Source organism: Prionailurus viverrinus, chromosome D2 (genome assembly GCF_022837055.1).
Source record: "Prionailurus viverrinus isolate Anna chromosome D2, UM_Priviv_1.0, whole genome shotgun sequence".
NCBI classification, from domain to species: Eukaryota; Metazoa; Chordata; class Mammalia; order Carnivora; family Felidae; genus Prionailurus; species Prionailurus viverrinus.
In genome coordinates, this window is record NC_062571.1 from 71,679,565 (window position 1) to 71,706,133 (window position 26,569).

Genomic DNA, 26,569 nt, shown 5'->3' on the forward strand with positions numbered 1-26,569 from the left:
ATGATACTTTTAGTTGGTTAAACATTCAGTTTCTGAGTGTCAAAGATCAAAGTCTTATCTTTGTGCCTTTGCAGGAGGTTGAACGACTTAGGTCACTCTCACCTTAGTAGCAGTCTGGGCCAATCAGGAGAGAGAAACAACACAGTAGGTTAAGTCAGAGCTTAATACAAAGAATTATTACCTATGATAAAAGAGTAACCATAAGAAACTCTGTGTGGTACACAAAGGCTGAGAGAGAGGTCCTGAGGAAGCACAAACTTGGAGGGGTTTCAGCCCACCGGGTAGCAGAGAGGTTAGCTGGTTTGGCCAGCCTGGAGCTGGTCTGGAGTTGGCTGGTGAGCAGTGAATAGGCTACCCTCTGCAGCGCTGGCCGGGAAATAGTCAGCAGACAGGGGTGTGAACGTTCAGTGGCGATTCTGTGTGTGACTCTCTGGACCACGAACAACGGTCTGTAGCCATGTGGGGGCTGCAGTTTCCACGTCGAGAAGGCCACGGAAAGGTTAGCACCAAGTGCTGCAAAGTTGCAGAGGGATGGCTGGGGCAGGCTCCCCTGGATGTCCTCAGCGGACTTCCAGCCCCTGACAGAAACTTCCAGAAGCCTCCTCCTCCGGTAACGTGCCGCCATGGCCCTCTACCGAGGAAACTTAACACCGCGCTCACTTGAAAGGAGAAAAGGCTGAGGGGATTCTCTGGTTTGTCACAGAGCGGATACTGAAGAATGCACTGGGATCTGAGAGGCAATACATCAATATTCCACACACGGTCCACCTTCGGAGCCTCCTGAGTTCATTCGGTTCCAGGGACGTGTGCAACCAGGAGGCTGTGGGGATTAACTGTGTTTCGGGCACCGTCAGAGTCGTCGGTGCCTGCGTGGAAGAGGCTTCCGAAGGTGTGTGACAGTGTGTGACCTCAGGCAGATCACCTCCACTCACTCACCAGCCTTCTTCCTCACCTTCTACTGAGGGGCTGCAGTGGCCGAGAGGCTTGCAACCCGGGCTACAGCAAGAAACACACACACACACACACACACAGTGTTTCAAAGGGCTACGCACAGTTCAAAGTTTGAACGTTGCAACCACTGGTTTTTTGGGTTTTTTTTTTTTTTTTTAGTGGTAAATCATCTTGTCTTTTAGGATATTATGGTGATAAATGCTCATTCTTTTTGATCTTCACTTAGCAAAATAAAAGTCGACAAGCCCCGAATTCTGTTTTTGAAATTTTACTGGTCTGTGGAACCTGAAGGTCCGGTCATTCTGGGACTAGATGTTCTCCCTTCAAGCGCTCTTTCCACTCTGGAATCTGTGCTTCATACAAAATATTCAATGAGTCCAAAGGCAGGAAGAAAATCTAGGAAATGGTGAAAAAAATGGCTTTATATGTGTGTCTTGTGGAGTGTAACGGCTTTGAATTGGCGACAGCAAACAGCCTGACTTCCATCAAAACACAAATCATGGGGCGCACGGGTGGTTCAGTGGATTAAGCACCCAACTTCAGCTCAGGTCATGATCTCACGGTCTGTGAGTTCGAGCCCCGTGTCCGGCTCTGTGCTGACAGCTCGGAGCCTGGAGCCTGCTTCGGAGTCTGTCTCTCTCTCTCTCTGTTCCTTCCCTGCTCATGCTGTCTCTCAAATAAACATTAAAAAAACAAAAACCCACCACAAATCATCTGCGTGGGAGGAGTGTTCAAGTGATCTCCACGGCTTTGAAAGCGCCCAGAACCTCGCCAAGAGTTTCTTCTGCTCTGTGACCAGTGGTTGCTGCAGTGGAACTACATCATCCCCACAGTAGAGTCCGATCTGTAAAATCCATCGGCGACATTTGTGCTCGACGGCTTGGGATTTGGCACCCGAGATGCTAGATCGACCACGACAACTTCATAACCCTTCGTGAGACTGGACCGTCCGATCCCTCAGGGGGCACCGGGAGCTTGAGCGTGTGGAACGTCCTCCCGCCACAGAGCTCTGTCTCCCGGCCTCGGCTTCAACTTTTTTTTGGAAGTTGGTGCCTTGGAGCTTAGAAGGCACTGAACCTCATAAAAGTAAAGAAAAAACGTAATAAATATTTCAGGCAAGCACACAAAGGCCACTTTACACATAAACTTCGAGTAAAGTACTATTTAAAATAGGATTTTAGGGGACACCTTGGGGGGCTCAGTCAGTTGAGCATCCAACTCTGGCTCAGGTCATGATCTCGAGGTTCGTGAGTTCAAGCCCCGCATCGGGCTGGCTGCCATCAGCACTGAGCTCACTTTGGATCCTCTGTCTCCCTCTCTCTCTGCCCCTGCCCCCACTCTCTCCCAAAATAAATAAATAAACTTAAAAAAAATTTAAATAAAATGGGATTTCTATGAGAAAATGAGTTCTGAATTCTGTCAGGATGCCGGGGAAAGATTCTTTCTGGCCTGCTTGTCCCAGCAGGGTCTCCCTCCAACCTTGTCTCAAATTCACAAGAACAAAACACAAAATCCAGAGAGAAGGTAGTTCTGAGCCCAAGGCGGCACCCTCCCTTGGCAAGGGTTTCCTGGTTACCTGGTTTTGGGGGAGATGGAATCTACTGGGGGTCTGGGTGGGCAGAAGCAGGGCAGACCTGGAGGAAGGACAGCAGGGGTGATGGGCATTTGGGGTTGTCTCACCTAGTCAGAGCTCATAAAAAGAACCTAAGAAACAAGTAGTGTGCAAGTTTAACTGGTATTTCCTGAAACAAGCAAAGTAGGAGGGTGCTGAGAACATACACACACACACACACACACACACACACACACACACACACACACACGACTTACTGCCCTGTGCCTTAGTCATTAAAAAAACCAAAAAAACAAAACAAAAAAACTGCGTAGTGAAATGATGTGGAAAGCCATTCTAATATTTAATGTATTTCCCAAGTTAATGCAAGTAGAAGTTGACTATCGGTAAGTTTTTTGTTCTGTTTTGTTTATTTCAGTGGGTCCTAAATTTACAGAACTACTTTGGCAATGTGCTAAATGGTAGAGATTCTTCTCTGGAATGTAATGACATCCTATTCCTTTTGTGTGTGTGTGTGTGTGTGTGTGTGTGTGTGTGTGTGTGTGTGTGTGTTTTGGAGTGCAATTAGGAGCAGATAGTCTAGCCAACAGCATGGCCTTCGGACAATCAAAAAGTAAAACAAGGCTGAAAATTCCTCAGAAATAGAATACTTCTTAAATGCATGCTTTAAAAAAAAATCAAGTTTCTTAAATATAACATAGGTTAATAGTGCATCTCTACAGGGGCAGGAACATCAAGTCTGGTCACACTGTTCTCAGAGAGAATCATTAAAACAGCATTGGCATTTGTCAACTAGAGGCATCCTCTTTAGCTTCTGGTCCTAAAGAAGTGTGTACTCATTCTACATTCAAGGATTGGAGCAGAGTTATTAAGAAAAAACCCAAGGGGAGCCCGGGTGGCTCAGTCGGCTAAGCATCCGACTTCGGCTCAGGTCATGATCTCACAGTTTGTGAGTTCAAGCCCCACATTGGGCTCTGTGCTGACAGCTCAGAGCCTGGAGCCTGCTTCAAATTCTATGTCTTCCTCTCTCTCTGCTCCTCCCCTGCTCATGCTCTCTCTCTTTCAAAAATAAATAAAACGTTAACAATTTTTTTTTAAAAGAAAAAAATCCAGCATGGATAGAAGTTCAGTGGAATGGTCTTTCCAATCTCTTCACTGATGAGGCTCAAACTGACAGTTAAGAACTACAAGCCAAAACAAAAAAACAAACAACCCCCCCACCCACCACAGCTAGTATCTCTTTCCCTCGCTCATTCTCTTCCACGTATACATTGCTTTCTCTCACAAAACAAATCCCTAGGCTACCAAAAAAGAGACCATTGAGGACATCATGCAAGCTTCCTCTATTCTATTAATTTTCCCTTTATTCCAAGGATCCTGATTTCAGGGGATTCTTTCCAGTAGTAAAGTCATTCAGGTCCGTGGCATAATTTAAGTGTATGGAAAACAACACGGTGTGATGTGAAATACCCACCACACACACACATTAACTTCATGAAATTAATGCCGTTTCCGTATCTTTTTATTGAACATATTAGAGCTTTATTATTAAAGCTAGATAATTTGGGCAAGTTACATAGTTTGGTGGAAAATGTGAATATATTACTGGCTCGTCCAGTTCAATGAGAAATTTTCACACAGGCATGTGAAAATGTCTATGTGAAGACAGGCATGTGAAAATTTGCCTTTTGTAAAAGGCCAAGTTTTGCTACCAATGATATAAACACAAATTTAAAACAGAACCTGGCATTCAATTTAAACTGCTTACTATTCATTGACTTCTAATAATAATTGGTATAATAAAGAGAACTGTGGTAAGCAAAACCTCCTAGTGGAGTTTAAAAAAGAAAATTCAAGCAATTTGAATCAGCCTTGCCAACAGTCTGGAGAATCAGTCTGTTTAGCAAGTGGTGTATGTAAATAAATAATCAAAGATGCTATAAAATACAACTTGGTAAACAGGCATTACCTATTTAATAAGTACAATATATACATAGAATTCTCTTGAAAAGCTTCATTTTATACAGAAACATATTTACAAAATGAACAGTGTAATCAAATTAAAGATTATCTGTACAATGCACACACACACATACATATATATATACACACATATATATATATGTATATATATATATATATATATATACACACACTTTTGGAAGATAAACAAGTTTTATCATTGTCATCAAAATGGACAGGCATATGCATTTTAAAAAAGAATTCATACCAGAAAATACATCTTTAATATACAATTATATTTTTCATTTATTTTCCTGAAAATTCTTCATGTTTGGATACGTTTTCAATTATTTGCTCTTGTTCAGAGCCTTGAGAAATTTCAGGTTTCTAGTGCCACCAACTGGTGTTAAAAATGAACAATCTCAGTGTCAAAAGAAGATTGTTTTGTTTTTTAAAAAGGATATCGAAAAACAGGCTAGTAGAGTCAACATTCATAAGGCAAACTAACCATACCGAGTAACATGATTGAGAAAAGTATTTTCACCACAGTAGCATATATATAACATTTACAACACTGACGGTTTTTTAATGTCTTGGTAAATCTTGATCTAAACTTTTATGAAGAAAATCTTTAGAAAAGAATATGCTGTGAAACAAAGTTTAGGAACACGCATGAAAACGTGATTAGATTCACTTTTATGAGCATCAAGTAGGCATTAATAATTTACTAAAATGGAAAAAATCAAATACTTGTCTATGCTCTTTGGATTTTTTCTTCTTTTTTCCTAAAGAAGAAGTAAACACCAAACTATGGCAGAGGACGTGCAGACCTCTCAGCCTACCCCAGAGCAAGGACTCATCTCCGGAAGTTTCATGCCACGGCGAGACTTCTGGGCCACTACTTGCACAACTGGATTAATCCTCTTCCTACGGCAGCTGGCTGGGAGCTGCAGAGGCTCAAAGAGCTGCTTCTGGTGCCTTCCCTGCCACTGTCACTAGACCTCAGCTCCATGGGGACAGCAACAGTCCTGCCCGGTCTGTTCACCAGTAAAATCACAATACCCTGGACGGTGCCAGGCAATAGCACAATAGCAGACTTTCAATACAGGTGGTTTTTTTTTTTTAATGAATAAATAACATGCTGGTAGCCTGATAAAATAATGCAAGATAAATCACTTTAAATGGCGTCAAAGATAGAAAGTTAAAAGAAAAACCAAAATACCTAAGTTCAAACCCATTTCTTTGCTCAAACCCACTGTTTTCAATCCTGAACACTTAATAGGCTAAAGGGAAGTAGTATGCGAAAAAGGGAGCCACAGTAAGAACTCACTTCAAAACGAAGGCCTAGTAAGCATATACAGATAAGACACACACACAAAATAATTTCCTGTTCAAAGAAACCAAAGCAGTGCTAACTATCAATGTAGCCTTTGATATGTACAATGAATAATGAACATCTAAAATAAATATTCCCCCAGATCTCAGGTTTATTCAGGCCATTTTCCTTTTTTGGACACTCCACTCTTCTCTCCGTATATTCACTATAGTAAAAGACTCTCTAAATCCCTAAATCCTCACACCAGGAGCTTTTTGTGAGTTCGTATAAAGATGTGATATATGCACATTTTCATATATTACTTTGGTTCTAATCCACAATAGAAAGTGAAGATACAATAGAAACTGAAGGAAAAAAAGAAGATAAAGCATTCTCTTCAAAAGTTTTCCATAGTTTCTTATATTTATGGCGGGGGGGGGGAGGGGTAAGTAACAATAAGTCAGAACATGATTTATGACAGCTTTCTTCTAAAGTTGCTTCACCATTCAATTTTCCCAAATGGTGGCACAAGTGTTAATATTGGAATATTTTATTTTTGTATGTAATAAATGTATATATTCTTAAAAAGTGTATAGACATAGGACACTCTAGATCTGATCACTGTTTGGCCTCCATTCATATACTTTGTGTCTTGGAAGGAAAAAACAAATATTGTAGTGTATGAATCTCTATCACATAAGCAGCCATAAAAATGTAGTTTTGTTGGCTACTCTAAGCAGTCTATAGGAATATCAATAGTATGTCTAGAAACAAAGGGGAAAATAATTCAGATTTGATTGCACTCACCCTCTTCTTTTATTTTGATAAATTATTATTGGTAAAAATAACAAGACACATTATGGTAAGACTGACACTTGTCACAGCTATTTTAAAAATGTTTTTGAACTTCTATTTCCATGCGGAAAAGATTTTGTTTTTGGATGACAAGACACCTCGATACACAGAAAAAATAAGACACTACATTGAATCCTTAGTAAAAATTAAGCATATGATCCTTTTAAACAATGTTGATATAAAAAAAATGTTAAAACACATTAACGGGACATTGCCACCGTAAGCCCAACTTTCAGAGCCATATAACTTCTGAAAGGCTTTTTCATCATCCCAAAGCTTACTTCTCTTAAGGGGAGAAAAAAGGATGCAAAAATCCAAAACAAGAGTGACACTTGTGGCAACATCTGCATGTCAGCCAAGGTATCCTATCGTAGAGATGACCTGAATGTAATGAAATGTGAAAAACCACACACAGAAATGATAATAGGTGACAAATTACAAGAGGAGGGAACAAAATTCAATGATGTAGAAGCACCGATACCATGGACTGGTGACATGGAAGCGCGTATTTTAAATAAATATTGTAAAAATCCAACAGGCTACACAAATTTGGCTCTAAATTTCCCTTGGCTACAGAGATGTAATTATTTTGTATTTTAAATAAATATACTGAAACACATCACATTTGGGGACTGTAAGATCACTCTGCTGGAATACATAATCATATCAATGGTCAAGCATGGTGCTCAAATGACAAGGTTAACAGAGTCATACGCTGGATTCTCTGGGGAACTGGTTCTTCATAAAAGCCTTACACATTTTTCTTAACACTTGATGTCAGTAAAACTAAAGTATTTCAGCTTCAAAGAATTCATTATTCATCTCTGTGTTCTAATGAATAATCTACTTCACATTTTAAAATACAACTGAAGTCCGCAGAGATTTTCTAAGTGAGTGTGTTATTTAAAATCAGATTTTGTGTAACTGAAGACTAAAAAAACTCAACTATGAACTCAAACAACTTGAATCTGACAAAACATACCTAGCACAGAGAAGGAAACCTGATGGAGGCATTCAATGGCTGATTATTGCTGGCGACCAAGAGCTGGCTTTCCTATTAGCGTCCATTAAAATGACAAGAAGTTAAGACTCACTGGCATCCCTGTGACACAACCAAATGGGATGGATACTGGAAGGTCAAATATGATCTTTATCACTTTAGTTTTCTTCATGTTGGAGAAACAGCACATTACGGAATGATGAACACGTGTCCTTTCATGCAGAATTTTAAAAGCTGAATCATTTTTGACATTATATATTTTAAAAGGAAGAAATAAGGAGAAGGGGTTTTCAAAAGCCCTTGTAGTAATGTTCAGCACTTTGTATGACCATTAGCAATTTCAGTTGTTCGGATTCAGGGACAGGCTGTCACTATACAAAAACAAATTTCATCAAAGCTTTTGCTCTTACAGTATACACAGCAATGCATTCATATTGTAAAAGGATACTTTTTCATACAGATGAAGCAAAACAATTTTTTACTGACACACAAAGCAGGGAAAAGTTTCCAACAATAATGGGCAGTGGCACCTGCTCCTTATGTGGCTTTTGTCTGTTTAGTGAATGAGAGCTTTGCGTTAGGGTTTCTTCGTTCTCTGTTCGAGTTCATGCTGATGTTTAATAAGACGCTCAATTTCTGTTCCAAGTGTTTGTAGATTTTCCTTCACCAGTTAGAAAAAGGGGGAAAGAAAACAGAATTATTAGGTAGCATAAGTATAAAGATTCAGTTTGTACTGTTTTTGCTCAAATTTTGAAACCAAAAGGGTGAGGATGAGTTTTAAATGCTCGGTGACACTGGCCAGGAGCACAGTGGTTTTCAGTAAAGGAGTCCTATACATTTCAGAATCTGCCTGGAGCGACAGTAAACTTTGGTGCACAAAATTATTACTAGATTTAAAATGTTCTGTTTTAGGGACACCTGGGTGGTTCAGTCAGTTGAGCGTCTGAGTGATTTTGGCTCAGGTCATGATCCCAGGGTCATGGGACTGAGCCCCACATCAGGTTCTGTGCTGAACGTAGAGCCTAAGATTCTCTCTCTCTCCCTCTCTCCCCTGCTTGTGCACTCTCTAAAATTAAAGAATGATAACAATTAATTAAATAAAAACATTCTTTAAAATCCGTTACTGACTATGGAGGCCCAAACACGGCACAAACAGAACAGTCAGGTCAGGTAATATCTGCAAAAAGTAGAGCTAGAATGTACATTAGAAAAGACACACCTCAATCTTAAAGCCTCAGTGATCAATCATAACTAACTATAATAGAGGTCAGAGGCGGCCCACCGCAAAATAAACAACTGTCTGTCCAATAGTGAAGCTGATGTTTTGCTCTTCCTTTTTCATTAAGAAAAATACAGAAATTTGATCTCTGGGTCAAATGGCTACCTTGCATTACAGAATTGGTCATTTACATGCCAGCTCACGCAATGAAAGAGGCCTCATTACGCCATGCTTGCTGGTTGGTAAGTAAATGAAAAATATAAATACCTTCAATGTAATATTTTTTAGTAATGTATCCTCTAAAACAGCCTGTAATTTTCTGTTGATCTCCAAAGAGAGTTCCAATGTTAATCCACTATCAGCTGGATGGGATGTATATAAAGATGCCATAATGCCTCCCCGTCTACTTAAATGGACTTTGTTAAAATCAGATGCCTCTGAAGAAAGTGTGCCTGATTCTTCCCGTAAAATGTAACTCTGAATTATTCTGTAAAATAAAATGACACTGTCAGTTATATACTTGCAGAATTAAAAACATTAGAATTTACAGGAGTTGGCTAATCATAAGCATAAAGATGATTAGCATAAAACAAATATCTATTAGGTTAAAAAGAAATATACTAGAAAATAAGGGAACTTTTCTCATTCAGTAGTTTCTTAATCCCATTTTTGTTCAGCATGGTATTTATATTAACGATATACAAACAATGCTTTTCAATTTCTTTATTACTTTAATCAAAATACTTTTGAGTAATTTCTTTATTGCTCCATTTTTAGTTAGCATTTTCTATTTTTCTGTTATTAAACTCAGAACGTTATCCTTTTTTTTTTTTTTTAAGTCATGGGCAAAATTTTCTCTAAGACTAAAATTATTTCAAAATTAAAATTAAAAAGGCATGGGTACATATATAAAACCTCTTACTTAAAAGAATATGACATTTGTAAGAGGACTCTGGCACAGCACAGGCTCTGGAGTCAGTCAGAGCTGGGCCCAGATCTCCAGCTTTTGGTCACTTACTAGATGAGTGGTGACTCTGGAACATTTAGTAATTTGACCTGAGCACCACCAGTTAACGTATAGGTCACTCAGTTGTAAGAAATCAATGAAATTTCGTTAAGTCACAGGCACAGAATCTTGTACTTGGCAGGTGCCCAATAAATTACCCACTATATCCTACCCGACAGGAACAATAACCCACAACCCCGTATTATCTCTTAGAGCCACAGTCATGAAAACTGAAAGTGAAGTAGAGTATTCTTTTTAAATGCAAAGTTATTTTAGTATCTTAAAAAAATTAACATCTGAGGCGTCTGGGTGGCTAGGTTGGTTAAGCGTCCGACTCTCCGTTTCGGCTCAGGTCATGATCTCACGGTTTTGTGGGTTCAAGCCCCATGTCAGGCTCTGTATTGACAGTGCAGAGCCTGCTTGGGATTCTTTCTCTCTCTCTGCCCCTAGCCTGCTCACATTGTCTCCCTCTCAAAATAAATAAACTTAAAAAAATTTTAAAAGAAAAATCAACATCCACTGAACTCTCTGTATCACCTTAACGACCTGTTTTTTCTTTTTTTGTTTTACAGAAAAACTAGGTTTTTCTGTATTCCCAAAACCTAGAACATAGTTAAGTGATCAATATAAGACTGGGAAATTAACAAATATTTTTTGAAAGATGGGCTCTTGTTATAATTAGTTCTGAAAACAGTAACTTTACCATACAAATAACGGTATTTCAAACACAGACTGTGTTATCATAATAATACATACTTTGTTTTTTTCCTAATTTCTTCTACCAATTGTTTGATATGATCCTCCATAAATTCTATCTTTTCATTTTTCCGAGCATGTGCTTTCTGTAGCCTTACTATCCTCTCAATCAACATGGCCTTATCTACTTCTGGAAAGTTATCCACAGCTACTGATGACCCAGTATTTTCTGGAGATCGATCTTCTGCACTGCTTCGAGCATTGAGGGACCCTGAAGACAAAAAAAAAAATCAGTTTAGATGCTGTGCTTAGTCTAAAGTCATCTCTAATAGCACATATTATTTCCTCTAGTATTGTTTTCAAATAGTCACTCTAACACAGCTGGGCACAGAACACAAGTCCTACCTGGCCTGAGCTCTTGCTATTGAATACATGGATGTCAGAAGTACCAAAGGGCCTATTATGTCTCTCAGCAACAGGATGAGGAAGTGGCAAGAGAGAAACAAGAAACTCAGAAAAAGTCACAATAACAAGCCTGAAGTGAAACGAGGAGCCAAAGGCAGACACAGAGAGAGAAGAGAGAATACACCAGTGGGTTCAGCTCGGAAGCCAGTCTCCTTAGGTACAAATCCCACTCCTCCACTTTGTAGCTCTGTGACTTTGGCCACGTCATTTAACTCTCTGTGCCTTGGTCATTTCATCTTAAAATGGGAATAATGTTATTATTTACTTCATAGGATTGTTATCTTTATTTAAATGAGCTAATGTAGGGGCGCCTGGGTGGCGCAGTCGGTTAAGCGTCCGACTTCAGCCAGGTCACGATCTCGCGGTCCGTGAGTTCGAGCCCCGCGTCAGGCTCTGGGCTGATGGCTCGGAGCCTGGAGCCTGTTTCCGATTCTGTGTCTCCCTCTCTCTCTGCCCCTCCCCCGTTCGTGCTCTGTCTCTCTCTGTCCCAAAAATAAATAAAAAACATTGAGAAAAAAATTAAAAAAAAAAAAAAATGAGCTAATGTATGTGAAAGTGTTTGGAACAGTGCATATAATAAGCACTAAGTGTTAGCTATTATTTTTATCAACATCAGTTGAGAAAAATTTCTGATCCTTTTTATACTACAAACATAAGCCTTTTCAACTCCATTTTGTAGACTGAAGACAAGGAATAGATCTTATTCGAGGTTGCACACTAATAAGTGACAGACCGGGTTCTAAATACGTATGTGTAATTTCAAACCCATGTTCTTTCTACTACATGATTTTCCCATTACTGGAACAGCTGATTCTCCCTGTAAGGTACTACTCCTGAGAGGGAGTGTAGTGTAATGGCACGAAAGGACTCTAGAGGCTGAGAGTTCTGTAGCTGTGAATTCGGAGCAAGTCATGGAACCATTCGGAATCTTAGTTTCCTCATCTCTAAAATGTGAATTATAACACTTACCTCACATGACTATTCTGCAGAGTCAATAATATGCTTGAAGTGCTTAGCATGGTTCCTGGCATTCCAAAATGACAAATATACTCATTTTTTTTTTGCTAATTATCATTTCCACAATGGTATCAATCATAATTTTTGGCATATTTATCATAAGAAAAGCTAAAAAATTTTAAAATACACATATATAGAAGCACTTGGGTGGCTCAGTCCATTAAGCATCTGACTTCGGCTCAGGTCATGATCTCACAGTTTGCGAGTTCAAGCCCTGCGTCAGGCTCTATGCTGTCAGCTCAGAGCCTGGAGCCTGCTTCAGATTCTGTGTCTCCCTCTCTCTCTCTCTCTCTGCTCCTCCCCCACTCATACTCTGTCTTTCTTAAAAATAAATAAACGTTAAAAATTTTTTTTAAAATAAAATACACATATATAAAGATCTGATAATGATCATCATTTCATTAGTTTTCAGGTGTTAAAATATAAAAGGAAAAAAAGAGAGAGGGGAGAGGGGAGAGGGGAGAGGGGAGAGGGAGACTGTATTATACCCAATCTCTCTATATGGATGGATACAAATCTAAATTGAAAAATGAGGAAATTGTTACACACAATAAAGAAGCAGCAGGTAAAAAAGGAGGTAGGGAGACAGACAATCCAGAATCCCGTGGCAAACTTGAAACCCTGGACGGTGATGAGAATGTAAATATTTAACTGGAAATGCTACAACTTTTTATAACTCAAAATGGAGAAAAAAAAAAAGCATATCAATACCTTTTAACACACCAAAGAAGCTACTTCTTTTTAGTCAGTCACTAGGTAACATCTGAAGCCTGAGATTTTTACCTGATGAACTAGAACGACTCCCCATGCTGCTGACTTCTTTATCATAGTTTCCATTCTCAATCTGATCTAATTTTCTTCGTGCTATAGGAAAAAGAAATGGATTGCCTGTGACAATTCTCATGACCATTCGCCCCCACTATCTCTGATCTTAATTGCTAAAATCACTTAGGCAAAAATGGCTTAAACATCAAGAGAAATTTCTTGAATACATACTTCAGACAGGAGAGCTACAGTAGTCATTCATATAAAATGATATGTAGAAACGTACAGGTCAAATACAAAATATATAGAGACAACACTATGATGGTATCATGTAGGTACAGTGACCTAACTTTCAGAATCCTGACGAATTTAGATGATCTCTGTGATGCCAAAGATTTCCCTTCAATTATATCTATAAAAACAAACTGAATAATCCTTAAGGCAAATACCTGAATATATTAAGTAAATGCTAAAACTCTTTTATCTTATTACTATATTTTACCATATTTTACCACAAAGTAGTGAGGAATAGTAGAGATTAGGAAGTCAGAATACATATCTTATTCATCTTTTATCCAAGCATATAGCATAGACTCCAAATAACTGCATGAATTTTTAGATGAAAAGAAATCTGGGTTCTAGTCCTAGTTGTTGTGTTCAGGTAATTCAGAACGTATCTGGGTCTCGGTCTCCTCTAAGATGAAGGGTTAGGGTTCAGTGATCTCTAAGAGGTCTATGAGGGGAGGTACAGGTACCTAGACGCTAAACAAAACAACTCATAGCATGTATAGGGAGAAAATATTAGAATTTCCATTTATACTTGTATTTCGTCTGATCTTTTAAAATTTACATTTGTAATGTAGAATAATACATGTTTAAAATTTATAAATAAGTATACATAAATTGGAGAACAAATGCTTAACTACTTTTTACTGATAGGAGCATGTGGTCAAAAAAGTTTAGACACTACTTCCCTAAGGTACATTCCCAATTGTCACGTTTTGGGATTCTGCGAATAAGTGCCCTTTACATAGAGGATGTTATAGGCTATTTGTGGAACTATAAGAGGTTTAGTGATTTGGTTTATGAACGTCAATACATTAAAAAGAACACAGAGTTCTAATCAAAGTGGTAGAACCTGATGCAAAGTAGATTTTTTTCTATAAATCCTTAATGACTAAAAGAAACAATATTAAGGTCTAAGTGGGTGAGAAATTGGTACCTTGCTGGAGTTGTTTGATAAGATCCTTGACACTGGAGGCATGTTTACGTCTCTGAGTGACTAATTCATCTTTTAGTTCTTCGACCTGGGTGCTCAGTGCTTTAACTTCTGTTTGTCTACAGGTGAGTTCCGCTTGCAGGGTCTGGACCTCCTCTCTCCGCAGTTCCTCCTCTTTCAACAATCTACTTTCCTAAATATTAAAAAGGATAAAACAAAATACACCAGTTTTTTTTTTTTTATTTTTTTTCCAACGTTTATTTATTTTTGGGACAGAGAGAGACAGAGCATGAACGGGGGAGGGGCAGAGAGAGAGGGAGACACAGAATCGGAAACAGGCTCCAGGCTCTGAGCCATCAGCCCAGAGCCTGACGGCGGAGCTCGGACTCACGGACCGCGAGATCGTGACCTGGCTGAAGTCGGACGCTTAACCGACTGCGCCACCCAGGCACCCCCAGAATACACCAGTTTTAATACCTGTTTCCATTATTGCTCACAATTCAAAATCCTGAAAATACAAGGTCCCTGATGGTAAATGATGGTAGATTCTTCCAGAACCGCTTCTTACCAGGTTCTGTTTCCTGAGCTCTCCAAATTCCTCATAGAGGAATGCAGGGGGCATATTAACACATTTGCCATTTCATACATCCAAAAGAGCATATGACTGATGTTCTCTGTATTTTGGACTAAAATCTCAAATTATTTTTATGAGTAACTTGAAGATACTTTCATAACACAGAAATATTAAACCATTTTTAAACTATAAACATATAGAAATTTGAAATAACTTTTAAAAATATACAGTAATTCCAATTAGGAATGACAAAAACCATGGTTTTCTTTTTTAATTTTTTTTTTAATGTTTATTTATTTATTTTATTTATTTATTTATTTTTTTTTTTAATTTTTTTTTCTCCGTTTTTTATTTATTTTTGGGACAGAGAGAGACAGAGCATGAACGGGGGAGGGGCAGAGAGAGAGGGAGACACAGAATCGGAAACAGGCTCCAGGCTCTGAGCCATCAGCCCAGAGCCTGACGCGGGGCTCGAACTCACGGACCGTGAGATCGTGACCTGGCTGATGTCGGACGCTTAACCGACTGCGCCACCCAGGTGCCGCAATGTTTATTTATTTTTGAGAGAGAGAGTCAGAGCGTGAGCGGGGGAGGGCCAGAGACAGGAAGACACAGGATTGAAAGCAGGCTCCAGGCTCTGAGCTGTCAGCACAGAGCCCGACGCGGGGCTTGAACTCACAAACCATGAGAACATGACCTGAGCCGAAGTCGGCCACCCAACTGACTGAGCCACCCAGGCGCCCCCAAAAAACCATGGTTTTCTTATTTTCAAAAGTGAAATACTTTTTCATAAGCATTTTAGGGAGACATTTTATTATAAATTAGGAAGGAAAAAGGACACTTTGAACAAGTTGGAAAGAAAAACTGTTACTTTGCACAGCATTTGAAATTGCCAGAAAGTCAATGCCAATACAAAAAAAGAGTTTAACTCAACTACCAGTGGGTTTATGCTAGTAGGAAAATTTGTGCTTCTTGCTATGTTGCTTTAAAAGTTAAATGTAGGGGCGCCTGGGCGGCTCAGTCGGTTGAGTGTCCGACTTCGGCTCAGGTCATGATCTCACAGCTCGTGGGTTCGAGCCCCGCGTCAGGCTCTGTGCTGACAGCTCGGAGCCTGGAGCCTGCTTCCGATTCTGTGTCTCCCTCTCTCTCTGCCTCTCGCCTGCTCACACACTCTCTCTCTCTCTCTCTCTCTCAAAAATAAATAATAAACATAAAAAATTTAAAATAAATAAATAAATAAATAAATAAATAAATAAAAGTTAAATGTAAATTTATACTTACCAAATTAGTATTTGTCTGTTTCATTTGTTCACATTGGCTTTGTAACTGACTTTCACTACAGGAAAGCTTATCCAATTGTGACTGCAAAGAATTGGATTCAGACTGGAGCTGTGCATTCTTACTAGTGAGCTTTTCTGTAAACAGCAGTAGCTCAGATTCTCTTTTCCTACTGCCTTCGATGTCTTTTTGTAGGTCATTAATCAAAGAATTGAGACTTTCCACTTCTTCCTTCAAATTTTCAATTTCTTGTTTACCTCTAAAAAACAAAGTTTATATTTAGGGGAAAAAAAACTATTAAAATACATTAAGTTAATGGTTTGGGAGTTTTCATCAAATAAAATGTTTTATGAAGGTACTTTTACGCATTCATCCAAATTATTTATTTGGATTTTTATGACTACCTGATATGTGCTAGGAACTAAGAGCTGGGAGTGTAAGTGAGCAAGACCGACACGGGCTTGCTTTCAAAGGGCTTTCATTCAAGTAAGGAAACTATGTGTGATGAAACATTTTTGATGAAAGCGCAGAGTGGGTTGCCTCACCTCGTATAAGTGATGTTTAAACGAATACTTAAAGTAAAGGTTAGCAAACTTTTCCTGCAAAAAGTCCAGACAGTAAATAATTTAAGCTTCTAGGGCACATGGCCCTGTGGCGACTGTTGTTCCCTGGTACCGTGGTGTGAAAGCAGCCTCGGACAGCCCATAACGGAATGAGAGCAGCTGTGTTCCAAAACAAAAAAATTATTTACAAAAAAAGGTAGCGGGCTGGATTTGGCTCTCGGGCCACAGTTCGCTAATTCCTGACTTAAAGGAAAAGTAGGAGTGACCGAGACGTCAAAATATGTTCTTGGGTGAAATAAGTCATACAGAGAAAGACAGATACCATATGTTTTCACTCTTATGTGGATCCTGAGAAACTTAACAGAAGACCAAGGGGGAGGGGAAGGGAAAAAAAAAAGTTAGAGAGGGAGGAAGCCAAACCATAAGAGACTCTTAAAAACTGAGAACTGAGGGTTGAGGGGGGGTGGGAGGGAGGGGAAAGTGGGCGATGGGCATTGAGGAGGGCACCTGTCGGGATGAGCACTGGGTGTTGTATGGAAACCAATTTGACAATACATTTCATATTAAAAAATATATATATGTTTTTGGTAGAAGAAACAGTATGTGCTAAATCTGGGGAGGGAACGACTGAATGATTTGTTTGTTGCTTCAACACTGATGGGGACAGCGACAGCATTATATCCCCAGCATTGAACACGGGAGACACTCAACATTTGTAAGCAATTGTGCTGAAAAAAGAGAAGGCACAGAGGGAGAAGCAAGGTGGCTACTGATCTTCCAAGCCATGCTAAGGCATCGGATCTCACAGGGCAGTTTGAGCCAATGGGAAATCACTGAAAGCTTGTGAGATTTCCATTTTAAAAAGATTATGCTGGCCACAGTGTAGGAAATGGATTCAAAGGGAAGCAAAACAAAAACAAACAAACAAAAAACCCCACCAAACTAAAAAAAGACAGTTTAGAAGTTGTGGCAGTTTTCCAGATGAAAGGACAATGATAGCAGTGGTGGGAACGTAAAAAATACACGACTTGAAGGATACTCACTAACACTCTGTTTCTGGTTAGATGTGTGAGGGGAAGGAGAGAAGAGCCAAGGAGCCGCCCCAGGTTCCTGGGCTGGAAAGTCACGTGGGTGCTACACGCATCATTCACCTCAGGAACAGAAGAGGAGTGTATTTATGGGCAGGATAGATGAATCAGTTTGGGACACATTAAAGTGTGAGGCGCCTGTGATACTTGTGTGTCTGGAGCTCAACAAAAAGGGCTGAAGACAGTATCTGGAAGGTCCTGCAGTATGGTATGGGAATGGTAAGGCTCACTCGGGGGTATGATAAAATAACAACAGAAGAGTTTTATGACAAAGAGAAGGCTGCCGAGGAAAGGAGAAAACGAGTGGCCACAAAGTGGGGAGGAACACCAAGAAAGCAGATAGGAAATGAAACCAAAGAACAGAGCACGTCAAGAAAGATAAGGGGCTTAATGGTCTTAATACTGAAAATTCAGGGCTCCTAGGTGGCTTGGTCAGTTAACTGTCAACTCTTGACTCCGGCTGGTCACGATCTCGCAGTTCAGGAAATCAAGCCCCGTGTTGGGCTCTGTGCTAGATGTGGAGCCTTGTTGAGATTCGCTTTCTCCCTCTCTGTACCTCCAGCACTCGTACTCTCCCTCTCTCTCTCAAAATAAGTAAGTAAAATTGTAAAAATACTGAAAACTCAAGCAAGGCTTAGTCTGAGAAGCGTGTGCTAGATTTAAGGAGGCATTTGCTAATGCCTCCTTTTTAATGGGAGGTTGTGGGTAGAACCTAGAAGGACGTAGAGAAAAAGAACAAAGGAAGCAAGGGCGTGGAGGATGCGTATAGATGATTCTACGAAGATGCTCAGTTGTGAAGGACAGGAAAAGGGTAGGGGAGTCATAGGAATTTTAATGTTTTTAATATACAATATTTAAGTGCAGAAAGACAAAAAATTTAGAGAGGGGTAAGAAATAAAGGATAAGAGAAGCAGGAGAGCATGGGATCCACAGAAGTCGAGAGAAAAGCTCAATTCAGGGGGGAACAGGAACACTTCTTCCATAACAACAAAAGGAAAAGAAAGAAAGGTTGCAAAGGCTGGTGAGTTCACAGGACAGATCAAGAACTTGTTAGCTCCCATTTCTTTTGTGACGTAAATAAGAGGTAATTGCCCGCTAAGCGTAAATATCAAGGGGAGGGAGACCAGATGTGTGAACAAAGCAGGAATAGATGCTTCCAGGTCGGGGAGAGGCTATGACTAGGGACATCATTATCATTTCCAGTTGAGGTTACTAACTAACCATGGATTTATCACAGCATCAACCCTGATGATGGTGAGAATTTTTAGCAACGCTCAGCAGCAGATATGGGTAAGGTATGAAAAAGAAGGTATTTGGATTCAAGCTGAATCCACGCTCTGCCAGGTCATGTCACGAGTAGAGTCTAGCTAAAAGGTTTTGCAAGAGGTCAAGGAATAAGGTCAGCTCCTGACTCTGCACTACACACACACACAAAGATACAGGTATATGTACGTATCTACCTTTGAGAAGAAAAAGTAAGTAACATAATTTGAAAGTTAAAGAATGGATAAAGAAACTAAAAACCATTCTGTCTTATAAATTGCTATTTCCAATATTGAGGGTATATACACTTTAATTTTTAGAAGCCATGATAGGAACTTCAAAGATAATCCAAAAAAGTTCAAACAAAGACAGGAATTTAAAAGTTTTTCACTAGTCAAATTGTAAAATCATTCTTGCTTAATGCAGTAATGGCATTTAAGAACACAATCTTGAGACAGAAGAGCCTATTGATTAGCATAAAGAAAAGTTGTGAAGTTTATACCTTTGATGCTGCTCCTGTATCTGATCCGCAATTTTCACTCTGTCCAATAAATTCTGAATTTCAGCTTTCTGGCGATTAATAATTTCCTTATATTTTGATAACTCATCTTCTGTTCTTAATCGTTCATCTTCTAGACATTTCACCTATCAAAAATCATAACCAAGTTAGCGTACAAACAATATTTTCTTGTTCCTTAATTACTTCAAATAGTGATTACATATTAATAATCCAAGCTAGGGGCGCCTGGGTGGCACAGTCGGTTAAGCGTCCGACTTCAGCCAGGTCACGATCTCGCGGTCCGTGAGTTCGAGCCCCGCGTCAGGCTCTGGGCTGTTGGCTCGGAGCCTGGAGCCTGTTTCCGATTCTGTGTCTCCCTCTCTCTCTGCCCCTCCCCCGTTCATGCTCTGTCTCTCTCTGTCCCAAAAAAAAAAAATAATAATAATAATAATAATCCAAGCTAAATTCTGGAGCGGAACTAATTAATGTGAAGAAAATACAACGGGATGTTGAGAGTCCTAGGACTCAGTCTCAGATTTCTTATGATTTAGTCTCGGGAGTTTCAGCTTGTCACATTGTTTTTGCTGAATCTCCATTTCCTCACCTGAAAACCGTATACCTTGCCTACTTACCTCAAAAAACTGGCACAGAGAACAAATGGAATGCACACGAAAGGCACTTTGAAAACTATTAAGTGATGGCAAATTCCAGGTCGTTACTTAAAAGCCTATTTCTAAATAAATAAATGGAATTCAATGATCTTTCACATCCATATCAAAAGGGATACTATTCTTCCAATAAAGACTATACTAGATTGTTAGAAATTAACACTGTACAAGACTACATGGGAGAAATATGAAGTCTATTATTTTTTGTCACTCACAGTTCTAAAGTCCAACTTTCTTTCCAATTAATTCGCTCACAAGACTGCCTTACATTAGAGGCCCGAGAAGTTACAGAAACAGCAAATGTGCCGTAAAACAGCAATGTGTGGCAAATAGTTCAAAGGGACTAAAGTGGAAGACATTTTCATTTCAATAAGAGACTCACCTTCGTTGCTAGGAAATCGACATTCTACTCCTCTGAGTTCTTTCATTTTGAAACATTTCTATATAAATATCCTTTCTCCAACACTTGGAAAATCAGAATGAGTCCCAAATTAAAGATATTGACCCTTCCTCTGAAATGACTAAAGATTTAATTACCTTTGTTCTCAGTGTTCGTAGTTCATCCATGCCCTCCTTAAATGTCCTCTTCAGATCTTCCAGTTCTTTTATTTTGGCATGATGCATCTTTTAAAAAGTTTAAAAGAAACCACAAATCATTATGTACCAGACAAGATCTAAACGTTACTGCGTGTTCCTTCGAAAAGGCCTTATTATTCTCTTATTACATTTACTATAACATTATTTATTATTTCTCTCCCTCTGTATTTATTACACAATCCACGGTATGAAAAGAGCAAAGCCACTCACCTCTAGCTGGTCGGATTTTTCTTGCATCTGTTTTTCAAGTTCTCCTTTTGTGACTCTAAGCTTGGCATCCAGCTCATTTGATTTAATTTCTTCTGACTCCTAATGGAAAAGAAATGAAAAAAGTATGACTTAACTTTTAAAGTTTTATGCTTTGGAACGTGACAGCTTTTGCCATTGTTTACTGATTGTGAAATGCATACCTTACATACTAAAAAGGATTGCACTGAAAGGTTTTTAAGATGTCAATTCTGCACGAACAAGAATAGCACTTAAGATATGTAACATAACACAGAGTAGGTTTTATGTTATACGTTTCCGGTACTCTTCATTCTTCTGACATTTTCTAATGTTTTTATTTGGTTAAAACTTCCCTAATAAGATCTCTATTTAAGCTGCAAGTACTTTAACACAGGAAATAGTCTGCAATTTATTTAACTGTCCTACCAAATCCATTCCACACTACCAACACTGTAGATACAAAACGAGTACTGATATTTGGTTCAATTTTGTTACTAATCTATTTGAAAAGTTAAGCATACCTGATACGTTTTTATCATATCCTGACAATTTTTCCTTATCTGATCTGCTTCTTCCTTTGCTTGAGTTAACTTTGTTGTTGTTTCTTTGAGTTTATCTTTGGTTTCCTGCATTGACAAAAGACAGTGTGAGACAAGAAAAAAATACATAGTGGTCTCTGCCTTGGTCTTTGACACAAAACTCCTAAAACCCTTGTAATATCCTAAGTGATAAGAACACTAGGAGCATTTCTTGTTGCAATATTGTTTGTGTGTGTGTGTGTGTGTGTGTGTGTGTGTGTGTGTGTGTGTGTGTGTGTTTGGGCATGGAGCCCAACGCAGGGCTTGAACTCACAACCCTGAAAGTAAGACCTGAGCTGAGATCAAGAGTCGGACATTTAACTGACTGAGCCACCCAGGCAACCCACTGCAATACTGCTTTTGGCCTCTGCTCCTGACATAGAGCTCTTGAAACCCCTGTAACTTCCTGAGTGACAGGAGTGTCTTTTGTTCTAATGAGACAACTCTAGGTGGGCTCCTGGATGAGAGCTGGTCACCAAAAAGACCATGTCATGATTAGAAGCCAGGAATTTTTAGCCCCCAAAGAAAGCTTGAAGATGGAGTTGACGATCCATCATGCCTACGTAACAAAGCCTCCATAAAATCCCAAAGTATGGGGTTCAGAGAGCTTCCACGCTGGCAAGTACGACCACACTGAGAGGGTGACGCCCGCCAACTCCATGGGGATGGAAGTTCCTGCGCCTGGGACCCTTCCAGACCCCACCCTACACAGCTCTTCATCTGGTTGTTCATCTGTGTCCTTTATCATACCCTTTATAATACAGCAAACATGTATTTCTCTGAGTTCTTTAAGGAAAATTTCCAACCCAAGGAGGGGGTGGCTGCAACTTCTGATCTATAGCTGGGTGGTCATAAGCACAGGTGATAACATCTGAAGTATGTATGTGGCAGGGGGTGGTGGGCATTCTTGTAAGACCGAACCCTTAACCTGTGGGATCCGATGCTACCTCCAGGGAGATGTGTCAGAGTCGAGTGAAACTGTAGGACACCTAGGTGGTATTCACAGAGAATTACTTGCAGGGAGGGAAAACCTCCACACATCTGGTGGACCAGAAGTGTCAAAGGTCAAGTGTCTTGTGTAAAAGTAAAGGAGACTCAGGGAAGAAAGACACAGCAGGGAGAACTGGGTTCTTCCCTACACTGGGGAAGGAAAACATTGTCCCTCACAGACAGCGACAAGGTTGAGCACAGTAACGTGATGAACGGTAAGAACAATGATCAGAGTAGAGAAAGTTCTTGTCTTGGCACTGCCACTGAGGGGTCACATATTTTCTAGAAATAACACTTTATGCTTCTGACAACAAATAAAGCGGCCTAGGCAGTTAACTGATAGCCATAAAATCAAGTTAAATTTGACAGAGTTTTAAGTAAATCGCTACAAGTAACTAACATGATAAGCCAAGACAAACACAGCGTTAAACAGCTCTTTGCACACACACAAAAGACAGTTGTTTCACAGCCATGGTATCTATTCGAAACTGTCTTACACATCCACGCTGTGATTTGGTTTCTGTTCCTAACCACTCTCCTGAAATAGCAATTCTGAAGGTTTGGACGGACTACTCTTACCAAATCCAACTACTTTCTCTCATTTTTAATTCTTGACTTACCTGCTCCAGTTCTGACCCCTTCTGACTCTTTGGATAGCCTTCCTCTGTTTCTACTACAAGACAATATACTGTTTTTTCCCTCTTTGCTGTTGCCTTCTCTGTATCCTCAACTGGCTTCCTGCTTCCTGTGGCAATTTTTCAGATACAGCCCTGCTCTGCAGCTCATTTTCCAAAGTTCTCCTTCAGAGCACCCATCCAGTCCCATGGTCTGGGCTATCCTGTGGATTTGAGACGAGGGTTTAGGTATGACCTCCTGGTAGCTGCTATTCAGAAGGGGGTAGATGCTGCTATTCTGCCTTCCCATAGACAGAATCCGGGGCATCATAGGGTATAACAATGTATACGCCGTACTGTAGCTTTCGTGTTCCCCCCTTTGAGTACACAGCTTCTGGACAACCCCCGGCTTAGTACTTGCCACATGCGTATTGTTCAAGTATATTTGCTGAATCAACAAGGAATCACTAATATAAACTTTCTGCTGTAGGTAGGCCAGTCTTGCTAAACATCAAATACTCATCTCCCATTTTTCCTTTTTTCTTGTTGTTCCTCCACTTTGAACGTCTTTCTCTTCGTCTTTTGAACCACCTAAATTGCACCTATCTTCACACACCGCTTCTCTCATGTCATTTTTTATTATAATCTCTCATACAATTAAGTACTTAGCTAGATACTTCCAGTTGCTGGTCTTCTAGTAAAAACTTGGTTTGGATTAAAACTCAGCATCACTTCGGGGCGCCTGGGTGGCTCAGTCGGTTAAGCGTCCGACTTCAGCTCAGGTCATGATCTCACGGCCTATGGGATCAAGCCCCGCATCAGGCTTTGTGCTGACAGCTCAGAGCCTGGAGCCTGCTTCAGATTCTGTGTCTCCCTCCCTCTCTGACCCTCCCCCATTCATGCTCTGTCTCTGTCTCAAAAATAAATAAACATTAAAAAAAAAATTAAAAAAAACTCAGTATCACTTCTAAAATACAAATTATTTGGAGAATTTTTCAAACCTTGTTGTTTTTTTTTTAGTATCAGAGTATTAGCTTGAAGAGGGGAGGGGAGAGAAAAATCGTTCATATATTTTTTCCCCACTTTCATATCATCAATAACTGAAATAGCTAGGCACACAGTAGGTACTCCACTCAAAAAACAGCAATTGAGAGATTCCTATAATGCTAAATCATTATTAAATAAATAATCGAATAAAATAAGTTTGGTTAAGGTATTATGTTTCATTGATGCAGTCACTCATTCTGTGTTCACACTGCCATGTGAGGCACTGTTCTAAGCTTTGGGGAAATCTTACTGGAAGACAGTTAAAATCTCTACTCGCATAAAGCTGGTATTCTAGTGATGATCATAAATAATACATAAAATACATAAGTAAAACTACGTTATATTAGATAGTGACAAGTGTTAGGGAGTAAAAATAAAGGGCACAAGCAAGTCTGAAGGGAGGTATGAATGTTGAGAGAGCCAGGGAAAGTGACACTGAGAGGTGACAGATGGGTAAAGACCTGAAAGAAGTGAGCAAGAAGAGTCGCTAAAGGACTGGATGTGGTGACTGAGAATTCAAGGACAATCCTCAGGTTTTGCGCCTGGGCAACTAAAAGACTGGACTGCCATCTACTGAGAAGGGAAGCAATGGAGGGCAGGCACATTATCCACGGAGTTTTAGACATGTTCAGTTGAAGATGCCTGTAAGTCATCCCAGATGTCAGATGCCAAACAGCCATTGGACTATATGAATCTGGAATTCTGTGTCCAAGTTATAAATCTAGGAGTCACTAGCATAGCTTTTAAAGTTTCATGTTTTTCGAGTCCACCAATCTTGTCTTCTATAGTATCTAATCTTGTTAATTCTGCCCACCGTATTTTTCATCTCAGACGTTACATCCATTTCACCTTTCATGTCTCTACTTTTAACATACTCATGCTTTTATTTACCTTCTTGAATATATGGAGTATATTTTTATAACAGCTGTTTTAACATCCTTACCTACTTCTTTCACCTAGGTCATTTCTGGCTTTGTTTCCACCAATTGATTTTTCTTTACTTCTCATTATAGGCTATATTTTCCTGCTTCTTTGCATGTCTGGTAATTTTTTATTGGATACCAGACACTGTCAGTTTTAAGTTTGTAGATCCTAGAGATTTCTGAGTTCAAGTATTTTGGGCTTTCTTCTGGGACATGGTTATTTGAAACAATTTGATTTGAGGTTTTCTTTCAAAGCTTTGTAAGATGGGTCCATAACAGACTTTGAATTCGGGCTAATTAGTCCCCACTGCTAAAGCAACACCCTTCTGAGGACCACTGGATGCCCTGTATGTTAAGAGCACTCTCTCTTGGTTGGGGGAAACGTGAACCACTCTTATGAGCCCTAGGAATTGTCACCCCTACTCCTTTCTGATAGTTCTTTCTCCACCTCTTTCTCATACACATATACTGATTAGTACTGAGCTGAATGAAGAATTGAAGGGAACACAGTGCAAATCTCCAAATCTTTCTCTTCTCTGGTACTCTACCCTGTTTCCCATACTTCAAACTTTGTCTCCTCAATTCATGGAGACTTGCTGGGATCTGTCTGGGTTCTTCTTCTTTGCAGCAACCTGGAAATTCTCCATCTTGCTTGATTCCCTTCTCTCAGGGATCACTGTCCTGTGCTGCCTTTGTTGTCCCAAACCTAAAAACCTTCATTTCATATATTTTCTTTTTTTTTTTAATTAAGTTTTTTAAGGTGGGAGGCTAAACTGAACCCTGTTACTCCATAATGCAACAAATTATAGAAGAGTTACAGAACTGAACATATGCTTCTACTATGTGAGGTAACAGTAAAGCTAATTAAAAGTGAGCACTAGCTTCTAATTAGTGGGCTTTATAAGTTAAACCATACAAGAATGAAGTTATCACTGACAACATCTATGCTCCAGTGAGATTATTTTATCCTGGGACCAAGTAGGTAAATAGGTAGCAACCAGGTAGGTGAACAATTATATGAGGTACACACACTGTGGGGAAAGTCCTTCACTACACTAAAAATAAAAGGCTTTTGTTTTTAGAAGCTAGGCGTTAAAAACACGTTTCAATTTAACTTCCAAAGGAGTTTCAGAAAAGGAATAAGTGAAACTATTTCTATTGTCTGATCCAATTGATAATTCTACTGATGAAGGAGCTATCCGATCTAACTAAGACTTAGTTTCTGGTAATACCTCTGGAGGCCTGCTCAGCGGTTAATGATCACAGTGAATCCAGTAACATCCAGAACTTCAATATTAATACCTAGGACTGGGTGGGCAGAAACTAGAAATTGGAAAGGGTGCCTGGAGAAAAACTTACAAGAGTCCTGGCTCTTGTTCACAATTTAAAAGGTGGCCTATACTGCCTAGACGGTCATTAAATCTTTGCATCCTTTGATCTAGAGACGCCACCTCACATCTACTAGGTAAATACGTATAACAGGTAACCAGGATCCCATTCCAGACACTCTCTCAAAGCAATTACTGTGTCCTCCATGGCTTTTACAGCATCCATATTATTTCATACAGTGCTGTGCACAGAGGAAGGCCCAGTTAAACACCTGCTGGTTAATAAAT

The 26,569-nt window shown here is 39.6% G+C and overlaps 1 protein-coding gene across 2 annotated transcripts in view; it reads right to left on the reverse strand.

The window, feature by feature from the left end:
• Positions 1-4,041: 4,041 nt before the first annotated feature.
• Positions 4,042-26,569, reverse strand: part of CCDC186 (coiled-coil domain containing 186) — a 54,311-nt gene continuing 31,783 nt past the window's right edge. For both annotated transcript variants that reach the window (XM_047824967.1, XM_047824968.1), the window contains exons 7-16: positions 21,323-21,427; positions 20,784-20,882; positions 20,514-20,600; positions 19,312-19,454; positions 15,899-16,154; positions 14,047-14,236; positions 12,843-12,923; positions 10,638-10,848; positions 9,143-9,362; positions 4,042-8,317 (exon numbers count right to left, since the gene is read on the reverse strand). In XM_047824967.1, coding sequence (XP_047680923.1) covers positions 8,234-8,317; positions 9,143-9,362; positions 10,638-10,848; positions 12,843-12,923; positions 14,047-14,236; positions 15,899-16,154; positions 19,312-19,454; positions 20,514-20,600; positions 20,784-20,882; positions 21,323-21,427 — 1,476 coding nt within the window. In that variant the 3' untranslated portion in view covers positions 4,042-8,233. The remainder of the gene's footprint in view (positions 8,318-9,142; positions 9,363-10,637; positions 10,849-12,842; positions 12,924-14,046; positions 14,237-15,898; positions 16,155-19,311; positions 19,455-20,513; positions 20,601-20,783; positions 20,883-21,322; positions 21,428-26,569) is intronic.